Consider the following 17,367-nt stretch of genomic DNA (forward strand, 5'->3'; position numbering starts at 1 on the left):
GCTAAATCTAACAAATGTAGTGCTTAAGCACCACTGAAATCGGTTCCAACCAAGACGGCCATTACACAGATTGGCCAATTGTTACGTAAGCATGTCACTTTTTTCATATCGAGAATGAAAAAAAGGCTGTCATTTTGTTTAACTCCACTCTGTATTTAAATCCCAAAAATATCCTCAGGAATATTAATGGTGCGCAAGTCATAAGTTCCAGAAATGTCTCTGCTGAGGTCAACGGGATTCAAGAAATAAAGGTTAGAAATGTAACAAGTTGACCATACTTTTGTGGGGGGGAATGACTGTAATGTGGCCAAGACTCCACAGAAATATAAAATTGGCATTGTTGATTCATCAATATTAATGTTTATTACACTTGCTAGTGAATGATTGACATACACAGTAATCTTGGGCTTGTTAAATTCTCCATTTTCGGGTCAACTAATGTTCCAATTAAATTTGTACAGAGGAAAAAAAGGTAAGATGGGAACAAATCCAATCCAATCTTTGTTATCGCAAATCCATTATCAACACAATCTCTTTTAAAATAATATTACTAAAAATCTCAAGAGCCTTAGGATACATGTCACTGCAGATAACACCAAAAAAGAAACAAAAATGCTACTGTTCTAAGGACTTAAAATGAGAAAAATGAAGATCAAATTTTGTTGCCTATTGTACTGCTGCCCTATATTATATACATTACTATATATATGTCCTCTTTTCAGATGGTAATTACAACCATGGTCTTAAACCCTTTTCTTTCAAGATCCATTACACCCAAAATTAGAGCATTACGAACCAAAGTGGTTTTTAAACAACAAATTAAAAAAAAAAAGTGATTGAAAATTACATTTTCATCAACAGAGAAATGGTGTACACGATACACATACTGGGATGGTTCAGCCTGGCCCCCCAAAATTTCAAATCAAAACCAGTTTTGACTATGGCTACCGCCCACCACCTACTTGCAGCACGATTTGGAGGATGGACATATTCAGCACTGTGATACTGGCAAATACATGTCTCTGACTTTGTGCGAGTCAGCATAGCTGCCAGGCCTTGACAACTTTGAATGACCGTGGCTTTAGTTTGTAGCTAAAAAGGGCTAGACTGATCAATACTACTCATAAATACTGCTAAACCGCCTAAGCAAAGTAATAGATGTGCATTTGTACCGTGCATTTTTAATTTCTGGGCAAAAACCTGAAAACCAGTGTAAACGTGCAGGGGGTATCTCTCGTTCTCTAAGGATAAAAGGCCAAATCTCACACAAACAAAACAGCCTTCTATTGCCAATGGTGATTTCACAGCACAACAGAAATTTTGCTGAAGATTAGACTCATTGAGTATGATGCAGAAATTCCCTTCGGTCCAATTTCTGTTTTGTTCAACATCACCAACACAGCTTAAATCAAGAATTTGGCTGAAAAAGACAGTGGGCGTGGTTTGAACTAAAGCGACGTCACATGAACCAGATACAAACTGAATCACCATATAACCAGGGATCACGCTCCAAATTCACAAAATAACATATAAAGGCCGGCAATGGGACCATGATGAATTTTTTGGCAGCTATAACTGCAAAAGAACATACATGCATGCGGGCTCAACAGATGAATATTGTTGCAAATCTTGTTTATCACACGGTACCGATGTGAAGACGGGCACTTCATGGAGAGATGTACTACAGAGAGAGAGATTTTGAACACAATCATGCCACAGGCAATAACGTCTTGCTATCAGCACTCAACATGCTTATCAAGCCACTGTTGATTTCCAGCAAGTGCAGACAGAGGTCTGGACAACCTGATGAAAGCTGGGTGTTTCCCATTTCCACAACTCGCACTGACTCAAATCTTTCTCAGAAGACACTGGGATACATGTATCCTTGAGCATGTAACACTTTGAACTCTCAAAAAGAGTGACTGAGTACACCTGTCTTACTCTTCGATATGGTACAATTTGAAACTTTCTTTTCTTAAATACCCAGACTATTCATTAATACTTGCTCTCGGTTTACTTTACAGTCTCTCGACCTTTGACCTCCAAACCTCAGCTAACAAGTCATTACAACTCAACCTGTGTAATCTTATGCAGATTTCTTCAAGGAGAAAAAATAATTGTTCAAAGCCACATTTGATAAAGAGATACCACCTCTGTTTAAATAAGTGAACAAGGTCACTCCAAAAATTAACAGAGCAGAAACAGTTCTTTATGGAAATGCAAAATCTTTTTAGCAGTATGTGCCCAAAAATATACAAAGCACCTTTTTTTCAATTCCTTTTTGTCCTTTGTATTTTTTTTGCTTTTTTTTTCTTTGTTTTTCTATTACCCTTTCTTTTCGTAACGCGTTTACATTTGTTTTTTTAACACTTTTATTTTTAAATACTTCCAATGAAACTAATCAGCCAATGCAAAGCAACAGTTATCAATAAATCAATCAATCCCAAAGCTCAAACTATTAATGTGAAGAGGATTTTGAAGAAAATTATGTTTACTTCAAAAAATAAAATAGTTTTCCCAGAAGAGATTAAGAGCAAGAAAAGCGTGCCATTCATCTTGGTTAATATTTACAAATTCACAATGAAATAAAATCTGAATTTGCATACTTTGCATACTAACGTACAGACAACCACCTCCAAAAAAAATCAAGCCAGACCAAGGACATTGCCGACAGGAGCAACATGACTGGATCAATTTGAAATATGGGAAAAACATCTCATCAAAACAGCTGAAATTACAATACCAGTCACAGTGGATTAAGTTTAATGTCATGCTCAAGATGAAGGCACACACGTGCAGCGCGAGTTACTCTTTAGAAGCAATTATGGACGATCTTTCCAACCCGGACTCTGTGTTGTTCAGCAGCAATGGTGTTTACGCTTATTTACAAATTAAAGAATGTTAAACTAAAATGAGAATTCTGAAATATCCATACAAGGGAAAAAAAGCAAACATTTAACTATCTCTAGCAAGAGTATGAACACGGTCTAGTTGCACTGATCTACAAGTGCGGTTGATATACATTTTTGTTAACTTGCAAACAGCTTGGTGTGAATATCTTTCCAGAACAATCCACAAAGATTCCATACTCAAGCACTCAAGCACTTAAAACAGTACCAAAGTATTTCAAAAATGAGGGAGTCTGGATAAAACCTTATTTCTCATCTCATGTACAATACATAAGGGTAACATAATTTGAACAAGGATACTCAGAAGGTGAATAAATATTCATAAATATTTGACGTCTCAATCCGCAAACAAAGGACTTGGTCTGCAAACGTTACTGTGCTGCCGCTGGTACTGAAGGAAATTTCCAAATGAACTGAAGATTATTCACACCCTCCAGCGGCCATCTCCGTGTGGCACATGCGATTCAATGTGACCAATGGACTCGTGAAGCATGACCAGTGTTGCATCCGAGGACAAACCATTCATCCACGCTTGGAACTTCTTGCTAATCACCGCCTGAAATCTGAGAGAGGGCTGACAATTCACCACACCTGCTGGTAGCTTCTAAACCATGCACGGCACCGTGGAGCCCTTCGCCGACTCCTGGTCTGGGATTCACTCAAAGAGAGGTGCAAAGTAGCCAGTCAGCCGGGTCCCACACTAGATTCACAAAATAACATGTAAAAGCCGGAAATGGGACCATGATGAACTTTTTTGGCAGCTATAACTGCAAAAGAACATACATGCATGCGGGCTCAACAGATGAATATTGTTGCAAATCTTGTTTATCACACGGTACCGATGTGAAGACGGGCACTTCATGGAGAGATGTACTACAGAGAGAGAGATTTTGAACACAAACATGCCACAGGCAATAACGTCTTGCTATCAGCACTCAACATGCTTATCAAGCCACTGTTGATTTCCAGCAAGTGCAGACAGAGGTCTGGATAAAAGAACCAATCACAGATCACGAACGGCGAGCCTGATACCCAGCCACTCCCCTACATTTCGATTGTCACTGTGAAACTGGTCAGAGACTCAATTTCCGTGAACCCTAAAAATGGCCGACCACCAACAACCTCCATCCCATTTGACATGAACCCATCACAGACTTCTGGCACTGTCCGTTGTACTTCAATCCTTTTGAACAGTCAACTCCTCACATAAAAAAGTTGCTTGAAAGTATTACAAATAAAAAAAAAAAAAATCAAGGCCCATTGCCTTCTCTTGGTAATCGGGTTTAGACTGAGTATTTGGGGGTCTATATCGTTTGCCCAAAATTTTAATTTGGGAAAAGGTAACAACTGAATACCTTTCATACAATCTTGGAATTAAGAATACAATCTAAACAAAACAATACATAAACCAAAGATAATTTGCTATTTCCTGCACAAATCTATGTAAATAATTCAAATTATAAGATTTGTGATTCTTTCAGATTTTAAATGATTCTGTTTAACTATCAATAATTACTTTTGTTTCAGTAGATTTTCTTTCTAATCTGTTCTTTTAAATTTTGTTTGTCAAAACATATAATTCATCAAATTAGATCAATGACTCTGCTTTATAAATGGCCCCATAATGATTGGGCTTAGCTTCCAATAGGTGACTTCAATTTTCATATTTGGGATTTTAGGACCATAGTCTGGACTCCAACTGAATAATCCCCCCCCCCAAAAAAGGCCTGAACATCATTAAAATTGCTTTGCTAACAAAATATATGTAATTGCTAAACAGAAAATCACTCAGCTTTGTGCTATAAATGAACTACACAATGTGGGAAAATGACTGTCACTTCGCCTGTTTCATGTCAACCATCCTGCCCCTTATTATCGACAGGCACAATACTGCTCTGACACTCCTCCACAGAAGTGAATGACACATCCCTGCAGGTCTGCCACTGACGTTTCCACACACGGTTTGTGGGAACTCGAATCATTTGCAGGGACGGACGTCCTTGTCTTTCCCCAGCAAAGGCACGGGGGGGGAGGGGCCTGAGGATCAAGGAATCCTACAGTTCTGTGAGACCAATGACGGCTTCTTCAACCGGACGACTACATGTCAAAGGGAATGGGGGACTAGGCTATGCAGAACAGAGAGTGTGTCTGAAAAGTGAATATGTCGGGCCGATCAAAGAAAGTACGTACCCTGTGCCACATCACACGGCAGTATTAGCGACACTTCCTACGGACAGAGCAAACCCATGTCCCCCTATGTCCAGCCTATCAGAGATCTTGAACACACCAAAGTCTATGTGCATCAGCACAGCAGAGGCTGATGTAAATGAAGCATTCAACCTCCCTCATTTACCGAGATTCATCCCGCACAGCATCTCACGTACTGAAGGTTGCCGCTCCTTAAGTTTCTGAGACATCAGCCTTCAACTCCGACCCCAGCCCCCAGATTACAAGCACCAACCCCACACTGCCCCCAACCCCCTTAAATCCCCCCCTGCTCCCAGGGCCTTCCGACTCCCCAAGCCCCACTCCCCTTTGCCCTCACGAGTCCTCCTGGCCTCCTACGGCACCCTCCGGGGTTGGGTTTTCCATTGCGGCTGGGATTTGGGATTCCGATGACTGGCCCTCCTGCCTTGGCCTCTTGCTCGCTGTGGACGCGTCAGCTTCGTCTGGTTCAGCACCTCCAGTAGCGCCCTCGCTGGGATTCGTCTCTTCAATCGGGGGCTGAACAGAAAAGATGATTACTTTCTCACAGGAAATGATGAGATAATTCAGTGTAATGACGTAAGGGTTACAATATAATTTGAAGGACAAAGCTCAGCACAGTCAAATCCCCAAACACTGCTACTTGTGAACCACAAGTAGAATTAAGAAATACCCAAGAACTACCAAATGTCTCAGCAATTGGTATCCCAGCTCACCGTGCCCAAAATTGGGAAAGATTTGCTTGGGATTTTTGGTGACGAAATAGTGAAAATACTGAGAGGTATTCCTATGCTCATTCACTTAAGATATGTCTCCCTTTATGCTTTCTGCATATTGAGAATTGAGAACAAAACACCGATATCAAAGGGCACTTCTTTGCAAACAAGAAATTCATATCTCAGAAGAATTCCGTCAATACATTTGTCATTCTTCCCTTTGCACATGCAAAGCATTGTGCAAATTATACAACGGCAAATGAACGTTCGGCACAATACTTCTGAAAAATATGGAGTTCATATTCTGCATCTTTCAGACCCAGAATTATGCATACTTCCTTCTCGCTAAATCAGTACGCGTAGTCCGAGAGGGTCTGAACACACCACGGCCTGCCATTATCAACTCACCACTACTCGGAAGTCTTCCAACGTCTTGTAGTTCTGCAGTGTCTCCTTCAGCTCCGGGTCAATCTCCAGATTCTTCTTACGAGTGTACTTCAAGAACGCCCAGAATTTTTCCAGACCATACAGCTGACCTGTAATCGAAAGAGAAATTTGAAAATGATCTGACACTATCTCTACCAATCGAAGTTACAAAACCAAAGATTGGTCATTTAGAAATGAGGAAACTTAACATGGGTAAGGAGTGATTTGGTAGAATTCTTACATCAAATAACTCTTTAGAAAACAAACGTCTATACAACATTCTGTTACTTCTGATACCAATATCTAGAATGAAAATTATCAGTGGAAAATTTAGCAAATGCCTACTAGAAAGACACAAAAATGTGCAACAACAAAACGTCACAGTCGAAGTAAACAGTCCTCTTTATTTTGTATTCGTACATCCTCGAAACTCGTTTTAAAGTTACAAGCATCCCCGCCATTCCTCACCGGAGCTGTGGTCATTCTTGGTCTCCAGCATGAAGTCCCGGAAGATGTCCGGCCGGAATTTCTTCTCCAGGCCGTAGCTGTAGAAGCGGAAGAGGCACTCGAGGCCGTAGCGGTAGCCGTGCCGGCTGTCCTCCACCGCCAGCTGCCGGAACTCCTCGTACATCTTGCGGTTGAAGTTGGTGCGCAGGAAGAAGGACCAGAAGCGGAAGAGGGTGTTCATCTCCTGTGATTTGCCGATGCCTAGCTTCTTGCGATCTGCCGGGAGAAGAAGTGGGAGAGGAAACAGGGCATGGGGGTTTAAAAGGGGGTTTAAGGTGTGCATCGGAATTCAACTGCTGAAGTTGAGATGTGGCTTCTGGATGGCAAATGCCTGGGGGTAGGCCCATACTTCATGAGGCTGAGAAATGGCTTCTAGACAGCAATGCCTAGAGAGCCTCCCTGAATCTCAGCTTAATCTCAGTGGCTTCAGGCTAATGTCTTTAATCCTCCCTTTATTGGAGACCCTTTACCATCATCCTACCAGAAAACAGTGAAACAGGTGTAAGACTCTAAGCCGTGCTATCAATGGCAGCCAAATCAGCTGTGTGTGTTGGAGACATTGACATCTAGTCCCATAAAGTTGTGATACTGTTGGATCCTGCGGCTGCTGGCAACCCGACTCAATGGCCTTGGGCCAGATGATCTGTTGGATCTTGTTGCATCCAGCAGGCAAGTAGCTTTGACAAGTGGGGCAAACTGACACATCTGGCAAAATGTCTAGCCAAAGTACTCCAGAGGGTTAAGGCTACACTCAGTGCTGGTCCCTGTTCTGTTACATAAGCAACCTCTTGTCTAGGCTGTTTGGTCTCCACAATAAATGCTTAAAACTAATTTCGGAGCTGGAGATGCAGCCAAAGATGGAGACGAAAACCTAAACAACAATATGGTCAACCTGCTGAACTGAGCCATACTTGAACACGGACTTGGGAGTCCCACCTTTCAGGCATTTATGATGGTACTTGTGGTAGCCGTGCTGGGTGAAATTATTATCCTTCAGGAGCTCATGCGAAGGGTGCTCAAACTTGGGTATGGGCTGTGGAGTGCCATAGCTAGTGCTGACAACGCTGCCCTCAGAGGGTGACCTGTGGAGCAGAGAGGATTGAAAAGAGATTCCAGTCAACTTACCGGGGCATTAAGAGTATTTCCAACAAAACTCACCAAAGTTAAACCGAGGGTTCCACGGTAGCATGTCTGAAGTAGGAGTATCTACCTTGGAGTTCGCATCAGTGCTTGATATCATGGCCCTGACAGAGCTGGGGTTTGGGACCATCTCACAGCTGGGAAGGGGTGGATTCTACCACACCTAAAAACTCAAGCTGTTACCATCCCTTAAACTCAAGCTGTTCCATGCCTGATCCTTTTGCACATGGCATGCATTGAAGACACTCATTAGTGGTACTAATGTGGAGTTTCAACTCCATCTGACTTATGGTGGTGTTGTTATTGTCATCCTGCATGCACTGAGCGCGTCAGTGGAAAAAGTATACCTTTTTGGCTGACGTGTTTGGGAAAAATGGGCACTGAGCGAGAATGGTATGTCTGATTTTCACAAAACTGGTGCCAATATGACTGCAAGATATTACTGAAACAGTTCCTGTAGGCTTGACGAGTGAAAAAAAATGCACTGGGATGACATCAGAAAAATGTCAAGGGGGAGGGGTGGTTGTTTACCACCCCCCCCCAGTTCTTCTAAGGTTACTACAGCAGACAGTCACGGCAGCATGCTAATGGAGGATACCAAGATAAGCAAGTCTCATTTAGCACAGTTAAGCTCGTAGCTCACCCAACGGATGCGTTCCTGGATCTGCTGGGGTGTTCCCTGGAGTCCATGACCCAGCCAACGTGGCTTTCCACTGGGGGATTGTCACTGTGTTTCGTCTTGCGTTTCCTTGGTGTCTGCCGAAAAATTGAACAGCGTAATGAGTGTGCTTTGTCCTGATGTGGAGTGTGCTAGTGCTGTCTATCATCTAACTTAATGGGTCCTAACATTTCAGACGCCCTGCCAGTTTTGATTCAAAGGGAAAAATGAGTGGGATCCAACTCGGAGTTCTATTCTGGGGGATTAAGAAAAGATCCCAAACATAAATAGAAAACTTCCTGATAAAAATGCTCCCTGAGCTAAAAGATAAGCAAAAGCAAGTGATGTCCTCAAACTCATCGAGTGGAACTAAGAGAGGGTGCAATTTTTCTAGCAACAGGGCCCAATGAGGGGGTACTTCTGCTCAAGGCGGATTGTGAGAACTAAGACTATCAAAGCAGCAAAAAAAAAACAAAGAACTGAAATCTTCCCCCACAATGGTGTGGGACGAGTCTGCTAGCGAATGCCTATCCTAACAGTCGCTATATTTGTAAATTTCCATGTACGTCTTTTGCCATTCACTAAAAACTTTATTAAGTGTTAGGGGTGTAACGATTCACCGATGCATCGATAATCGCAATTCTAAAACTCTTTAAAGCCGTTCATGTATGAGCGGAAGTAGTGACTAACAATCTCCACTGTTACTTGCGGTAGCACACATTTCACTGTGAATTTACGACTTGAAATTAGGTAAGTACATTCTCGCTTTCGCCGATGGAGGGTTTCGTGACAACTGGTGCTGGGCGCACTAAGTTATTGCATCATGCATTATGTGTGTGATGTTTTGTACGAGCCTTCAAACATTTTTTGGATATTAACTCATTAAAATGTTAGTACAACACAAATGTATAATTGTCTGAAGAGACTCCTCAAGTTACGAATCCGCAGAAAAAGATGTGGATGGAATATACCGTAGACCATCAAAATCACTTTTAAATTTAAAAAAATTTCTGAATCTGAAACTTTTGACCCAAAACTTTCGAAGAAAAAAAAGATAGTAACAATGTAATAGGAAGCATAGCTATTATTTTGTTAATAAACCAGAAACACTTAGAGATATAAATGCAGTTTTATGTTTAATTTTGGAACTCACCTTACAGGAGCTTCTTGTCCTCATCACCTATAAACTTACCATTGGTAAGTTACCACTGGTAAGTTACTCAGTGAATTGTTTTAAATTGGCTTTCGTCTTATTGATACGTATCGTGATACGTGTCACGACCCAAGTATCGCAATATGTATTGTATCGTGAGAAAGTGGTATCGTTACACCCCTATTAATTGTACCCTCTATTACCAAAATGCATTGCGGTACCGTTGCCAAGTTCGTCCTTCTGTTTTCTTAGCGCCATTGTTAACGGACGTGTCATTCCAGCAACAAATATGAAGATTTGCAACTGGAAAGATGTGAGCAACAAAGAAGACAGACGACAGAAGCTCAAAAGAGAAAAAAACCTTTCTGCGAGTCCACTCACTTTGTTATCAATCGGCTTCTGATCCTTGATGACAGGGTAGAACCTGGGGGAGCTCTGGGCGTCCTTTGACCGCGGGGTGCGGGAGCCCATGGGCCGTACTGGCTCCCGCCGATGGGGACCCTGGGGTACGGCCGTGGGGAGTGACTGGGAGATCGGCCTGTCCAACTTGGTGGCTGCTGCTGGGATACCTGTGGTAATGATTGAGAGCTCTGTCAATGGGACATGGTGAAATGGGGGGGGGGGAAATTGGTCATGTACCCCTTAGCAGCGGTGGGGCATTTACTACAACTCGCATTATTCCAGCTTGCTCAATATGTCTTCCTGCAAGGTAGCAGACTCGGGAGTGCTTGGATACTTGGAAAACAAAGTAGCCAATTATATACCATGTTCAATAATTGGGACGCATGTTGAATTTTTCATTATTTTTTAGAACATGTATTAAAAATGTGTGTACAGGCCGATAAGGAAAACACAAACCAGTTGACTCAATGTAGCAGTTCTGAGACGAGTCAATGACATGGTGCAAGAATTTCGGTTCAACCCTCCAATAAACATTTTATGTACCATGACGGATTCTGCTCACTTGATCTAAACAAAAGACACTAATCTGTTCAGATAACAGTGCATTCTCAATCTCAAACTCTGTACCTCTGTTGGGGATGTCCTTGGGTCTGACATCCGGCTCCTTCTTGCCCTCGCCCGCCTCCTTCTCCTCTTTGGGTGGGGCCGGGGGTGGGGCCGGGGGCACCTCCTGCTCCTCATAAGGCGCGGTGGGGGTAAGGGTGGAGAAATGCTCTTGGCTGATGGTGTTGATCTTCTTGTACATGTATTCATTCTGGAGGAAGCAAAATGTCGCATGTGAATGGGAGCAATACAAGCAGATGCCTATCACAATGTCCTCACAACCAGAATTCATCTTTCACCTTCTGCAAGTCGTCCTCGGTCCACAGGTCCATCTCGTAGTAGTAGAGTCCGTCGTTGATGATCTTGGCCAGGTCGCTGGTCATCTTGGCCCGGGAGACGTGGTACCCGGTCCGGTCACCGCCCGGGTGCTTCTTGTAGCAGGGTGGTGTCTGGGTCACAATGATGATCTTGCTGACTTCGTGGTCGGTCAGCTCGTCATCAGAATCATCAGACCTGAGGGTGCAAACAACCAGCAGTCAGAATTTTCCCAACCTGGACGAGATGAAGTGGCCACTGCATAAACGAACAACTTTCCTTGAGCTTCTCTAAGTTCGTCTCATATCTGGAGACTGCACTGCAGAAAATGTGGCTTGGTCTGCATCCCAATCTGCTGGCTAGTGCTAAGTCTAGGGGCCATTTTCATAGAGCCGCTAAAGCACAGTATTTGCTTAAGCGTGAAAAAACCTTGCTTGAAAAAAAATCAGGGCACCAGCCAAAACTCCTTGTGATGTATGTTGTTTTGGAATGGTGTTAACCGGTCTTTTGGTTACCATGGCAATCACATAGATTTTGAGCTGGTAACCTTTGTTTTTTAAGCCAGATTTTTTAGCGCTTAAGCAAATTTTGTGCTTAAGCAGCTCTATGAAATTGGTCCTAGGTCTTCGATGTGTGCTGACAAGAGCCACAGCCATAGCGCTGGAGGCCTTGTTTAAGTTCTGAACACTGTCTTAGCTAACTTGTCTGGCCAAAGAAAAGCAACCCCCAAAAAAGCAGAGAACCAGGCAAGCGCAATAAGCATCAAAGGATATTTCTGTTACAAGATGTATTTTGCTTCGGGAAGGTGTTAATTTTAAAACCCTCCTTTGCAAAGACACTTTCCTGACACAGTTGTCATATCAGTCAAAATCAGTCAAATTTCCCATATGTGTCTGTGTACTGGGGCAAATCAAGTGGAAGGAATTGTTTACTGTTTTTGATGGTTACAGCAGCAGGAAGGTAATAACAAGTTTTGCCTTCACACCAATGTAAATATATGTAACATTGGATATTCAGTGTTTGTCCATTTAAAAACAAAAATCCCAAGTTTACTGGGGTGGGACTTGAACCAACGACCTCCTGCTTACTAGTGCAAAGGTCTCAACCACTGTAGTAAATCATAGGCTTCAATAAACCAAAAAGTTTTCATGGTTTCCGCATCATACCATTCCGAGAAGGTATTCTTTCTTCCACTGCCAGTGATGTTAGTGAGTTCCTCATCAAATTGGAAGTCAAGTTCTTCCGGTCCATCAAAGACCTCCGAGTCCTGCTCAGGTGCAGCAGACGTCTAAAAAACAAACAACCGGGAAAGACAGCATGCGGTTACACAACTGTAACACCTTGAAAATACCCAAAGTCTGCACTGGTGGAGGGAGGGGTCGGGAGAACTACAACTTCAGAAACAACTGAAGACCAAGTCCACGGCAATCATGCAACTGTCCGACATCTCAAAGACTTCCAAGCTATACGGAGCAGCTGGTTATCAGTATATATCTGCTGTAGCTATATTTAGTGCCCTTCGGGTGCATTTTGTGCACCTAAATGCATGACAGCTGACACGACAACTATGAACTGCCCAAATAGACTTCAGCAGACAACGGCCATCAGCCTATTACAAAAGACTCAACTACAAGACATACATTAAGTCTCCCCCTTCTTTCACCCCACCCACCTTTGTCTTTGGAGCAGCCGGACTGCGGTGTCGCCGGCGGACCTCGGTCCAGATTGCCGACTCCTTCTCCGGTAGGCTAGTGGACAGGCCGGGGGTCATGCTGACCCCTATACCCCCGCTGCTGCTGTCCTTGCGCTCCGGCGTGGGTTTGGTCTCACTGTCACTGACCGGTTCATCTTCTGCTTCCTTGGAAGTGGGAGCAGGGGTGGGGGACGTGGGTGCTGATTCTGAAGACATTCGCATACAAAAAATATTCAAGAAAACCTTACATTTTTCTTTCTTTCTGTTTTTAAAACAAAGAAGTCTGCTGAGAAACAGTAGAAACAAAAACAAAATTTGATCCCAAGTTCTCAAAAAATGGATTTTTTGGTGTTCCTGTGCTTCCTTGTTCCTTTGCAATGGATACATCCTCATTTAAAACGCAAGGATTAGTTGCACAGGGCTTGATAACAGGCCCCTAACAACTGCAGTCTCTTCGACTTGAGTGTAAACAGACTGGTTCTCAGCAAACATGCCAAAGAATTCTTGCAACTGTTCAATTCAAAAGAAATTTCCCCATATTTCACAAGCATTGTATTTCTCAAATTCAAGACGAATGTTCATGTCACATCCCTCATCTACACAGGATCAACATTTGATGCCTGAAGTATCCAGATAAACAAAGCATAGTGTCAGTTTCTGGTGGCCTCATTATATAGCATTCATCTACATGGTATTGTACTACGAGTACATCACCCAATGCAGAATGTGAACAGCAATGGATATAATCACTGGCCAGAGGATTTTCATGCACACAAGCAATCTTGTCCCTCCAGGGGCCAATTTCAGAGAGCTGCTTAAGCACAGAATTTGCTTAAGCAAGAAAAAACCTTGTTTGACAAATCAAGTTACCAGCCAAAACTCCACGTGATGTATATTATTTTGGAATGGTATTCACCTGTCTTTTGGTTAGCCTGACAACTTCATAGATTTTGAGCAGGTAACCTTTGTTTTTTAAGGAAGATTTTTTGTGCTTAAGCAGCTTTATGAAATTGGCCCCAGAAGCTTAGAGCACACAGTCTTAACAACACACGCACCTGTGTCGTGAGCCACGTAGGGGTAGGGCTGGCCGGGGACGAACTCGGGACTGTCGTACGACAGTACCGAGGTGGCAGCCGTAGGGATGGAGGGGCCTGTGATGATCCACTGCTTGGGATCATCGCGCCGACGGATTTTGGTCCGGTCAGGCGAGAGCTCAACCTCCTCGCTGTCTGTCAGTGCCTGTGGGGGTCGACGCAGATTGGCGAAATTCAATCATTTCAAATTCTTGAATGCCATCAGCAAAAAAACTAACCCATCTGTCACACATTAAAAAAAAAATTGTACACATTCAACTCAATGATACATATGTAAAAAATGAGTACTTTATTCCTTTAGTGCACAGAACACGATGGCATGCAATCGTTATTTCTTTTGAATTAACATCGGTTTGTTGTCCATAAATATCACAAATCTGAAGCACTTGGGCAAATGTTTTATATGTACGTGTGTGCACTAAAATGAGTACAATTTTTCTTTATTTTGTAGAACATGAGCAACATGCAGTGCTCAATCTTACGTTAAATTGACTGAAAAGAAATTTTCCGTAATTGTCAGTAAATAAATGGATGAGGTTTTTCAGACAAATGATCTCTTAGGATAAATGTCGGATGAATTTCCAAGAACTCTTCTGACCTCACCTCAACAATAATCTGGCTTTCTGCCGTTAGTGTCTGTACTCGATGGAAGCTGGCAATAAGGCTTACGGGCAGGTATCCCTCCGAGTCCATCTGAACAGGGATTGGATGATGAATACATGAGAACCAGGTTCTGAACAGTTGTTTTGCAAGCAGTTCTAATAAGGCATTTCGCAAGAAAGGGCTTTCCAAGTTTGTCATCAGTTCATTGGGTGGAAACCAAACAAACCCCGTGAAAATAAAATGACAAACTGATCCAAAATGTTTTGACATACCCAATGCCATTTCTCACCTTTCTCCTTAGAAAGAGATCCTTCACAAGATTCTCGACACTGAAATAGTATTCACTGAAAAAACAAGAAGACTTCAATTTAGTACTTCCTAATTCAGTGGTGAAGTGCAGTCTAAATTTCTATACATTTGTAGAAAGATCACAAACACGGCATGAGCATGAACAGTTAAAAATGGCACTTCAAAAAGGTCAAAATGCCCAGAAAAAGAGCCACATAAGGTAATTGAGTGAATTTCACAGGAGTAATTTCATATATCATGCATATGCATGACTTTTCAAGGTCACATTCAATAAAGTTTTCCTAGAAAATGGGATTGTAGAAAGACACACAATCAGGATCTTGAAATCTCTATTTTATTTTATTGACAGTTGTTCATCAAACAGTATATTTAGTGCCAATTACAGGATGACGTGACAGTTAAGAGGGCCATAAAGAAATGTTTAGTTTTAGTGGAAGCAAAGCCCCGGACACATATTCCAGGGAAAACCCACGGAATCAGGCAGGGACTGAAAACCCAATCCACACGCTGACCTAGGTGGGATTTGAACCCGGGTCGCAGAGGTGGAAGCCCAGGAAGAGCCGCTACTTCAACCTGACTCCCCTACACCAACCTGACTCCCCTACACCAACCTGACTCCCCTACACCAACCTGACTCCCCTACACAAACCTAACTCCCCTACACCAACCTGACTCCCCTACACCAACCTGACTCCCCTACACCAACCTGACTCCCCTACACAAAACTGACTCCCCTACACAAACCTAACTCCCCAACACCAACCTGATTCCCCTACACCAACCTGACTCCCCTACACCAACCTGACTCCCCTACACCAACCTGACTCCCCTACACCACCTGACTCCCCTACACAAACCTAACTCCCCTACATCAACCTGACTCCCCTACACCAAGCTGATTCCCCTACACCAACCTGACTCCCCTACACCAACCTGACTCCCCTACACCAACCTGACTCCCCTACACCACCTGACTCCCCTACACAAACCTAACTCCCCTACACCAAGCTGATTCCCCTACACCAACCTGACTCCCCTACACCAACCTGACTCCCCTACACAAAACTGACTCCCCTACACAAACCTAACTCCCCAACACCAACCTGATTCCCCTACACCAACCTGACTCCCCTACACCAACCTGACTCCCCTACACCAACCTGACTCCCCTACACCACCTGACTCCCCTACACAAACCTAACTCCCCTACATCAACCTGACTCCCCTACACCAAGCTGATTCCCCTACACCAACCTGATTCCCCTACACCAACCTGACTCCCCTACACCAACCTGACTCCCCTACACCACCTGACTCCCCTACACAAACCTAACTCCCCTACACCAAGCTGATTCCCCTACACCAACCTGACTCCCCTACACCAACCTAACTCCCCTACACCAACCTGACTTTCCTACTCCAACCTGACTTTCCTACTCCAACCTGACTCCCCTACTCAAACCTGACTCCCCTTACAGTTCTACTAAAACAGTTCTACTCATTAGCCTTTGCCGAGAACCAACTCACATCTGTTTCTTGACGTAGTCGCGTAGCGTTCCCTGGTCAGGCTCCAGGGGCATGGGTCCTGCTGAGTACAACGAGCCATCGTACGGGTAAGGAGGGAAGGTCATGAATGGTGTGTCAAACTTCCCAGGCTCAAAGTACGCCTGGGGTGGTATGAAGGTCGGATCCGTAACTGTATCAAAGGAAAAAGTTGGCCACTTGCATTCCTTAAAATGACAATATTATTATTTTGTGCAGTTTTATTGAGCACGTAACAAATAACAGGGATTAAATGCAGTTTCCGCGCACTTTTTGTAATGAAGCAGAATGTTTACGAATGATTCTCATGCACTGGTAATTAGGTATCCGTAGATTAATTCTTCTTTAGCGGCAATTTGGAATATTCTTACGATTGTTGAATAGAAATTAAACAAAAATTCTGCTTGATATTACTCATGGCTTTACAGTTTGTCTTTCTGCAGGCCACAAATGATGAACTGAAAGTCTCTTACCAGGTTCTACTGCTGTGCTGGGCCATGACTCAGCGGCACGGAAGTACCCGCCGCGGCCGCGACCTCGGCCACGACCTCTGCCCCTGCCCCGACCCCGGTAGGCACCGCGGGACCAGCTCCGACTGTCGGTGCTGGAGGCACTGGGGCTTTGACTGCGTTCTTCATGCCAGGAGCCCGGAGTCGTCCCTGAAGAGAAAGAGACAGACAAACCAAGACATTTACAATCCTACTCTGAACGAGTACAAGAGAGAGTGCGTTTTTACACTGACACGGCAATCCTTTGGTTGCAACTCATCGGATGAGTAGGCAGGCTTACGTGCACATTTGTTGCCGAGCGAGCTGAGAACGTGCAGCCAATTTATGTTGGATTGTATGCTCTCCATGTGTGCGTCAGGCGCGTGCATGAGCTCAGTTGAAAAAAATTTCCCATCGGCCTGTCTCTCCTTTGCCAGTGAGGGCGCACTTCAACACAGGGTAGACATGCCAACTATATCTCAGTCATTCATACAATGAAACAAGACCATTCTGCTGTATATCTGTTGAGTGTCCATCATAGCTCCTTGAAGACAGCTTGTATAATGACAATCTTTGTTCTATCAGAATAGTAACCAAACCCTAA

General features: G+C 43.5%; 1 protein-coding gene across 1 annotated transcript in view; it reads right to left on the reverse strand.

Annotated features, from left to right (window-relative positions):
• Positions 1-337: 337 nt before the first annotated feature.
• LOC110976082 (uncharacterized) overlaps positions 338-17,367 on the reverse strand; it is a 37,358-nt gene continuing 20,328 nt past the window's right edge. Inside the window, exons 7-21 of the mRNA XM_087132642.1 lie at positions 16,749-16,934; positions 16,261-16,429; positions 14,714-14,768; positions 14,425-14,514; positions 13,783-13,966; positions 12,707-12,933; positions 12,201-12,322; positions 11,019-11,232; positions 10,744-10,930; positions 10,096-10,283; positions 8,547-8,659; positions 7,700-7,845; positions 6,725-6,979; positions 6,239-6,366; positions 338-5,633 (exon numbers count right to left, since the gene is read on the reverse strand). Coding sequence (XP_086988768.1) covers positions 5,451-5,633; positions 6,239-6,366; positions 6,725-6,979; positions 7,700-7,845; positions 8,547-8,659; positions 10,096-10,283; positions 10,744-10,930; positions 11,019-11,232; positions 12,201-12,322; positions 12,707-12,933; positions 13,783-13,966; positions 14,425-14,514; positions 14,714-14,768; positions 16,261-16,429; positions 16,749-16,934 — 2,447 coding nt within the window. The 3' untranslated portion in view covers positions 338-5,450. The remainder of the gene's footprint in view (positions 5,634-6,238; positions 6,367-6,724; positions 6,980-7,699; positions 7,846-8,546; positions 8,660-10,095; positions 10,284-10,743; positions 10,931-11,018; positions 11,233-12,200; positions 12,323-12,706; positions 12,934-13,782; positions 13,967-14,424; positions 14,515-14,713; positions 14,769-16,260; positions 16,430-16,748; positions 16,935-17,367) is intronic.

The sequence above is a fragment of the Acanthaster planci genome, linkage group LG02 (assembly GCF_054643075.1).
Source record: "Acanthaster planci isolate LZ-2023a linkage group LG02, COTS_SCS, whole genome shotgun sequence".
In the NCBI taxonomy this organism is placed as follows: Eukaryota; Metazoa; Echinodermata; class Asteroidea; order Valvatida; family Acanthasteridae; genus Acanthaster; species Acanthaster planci.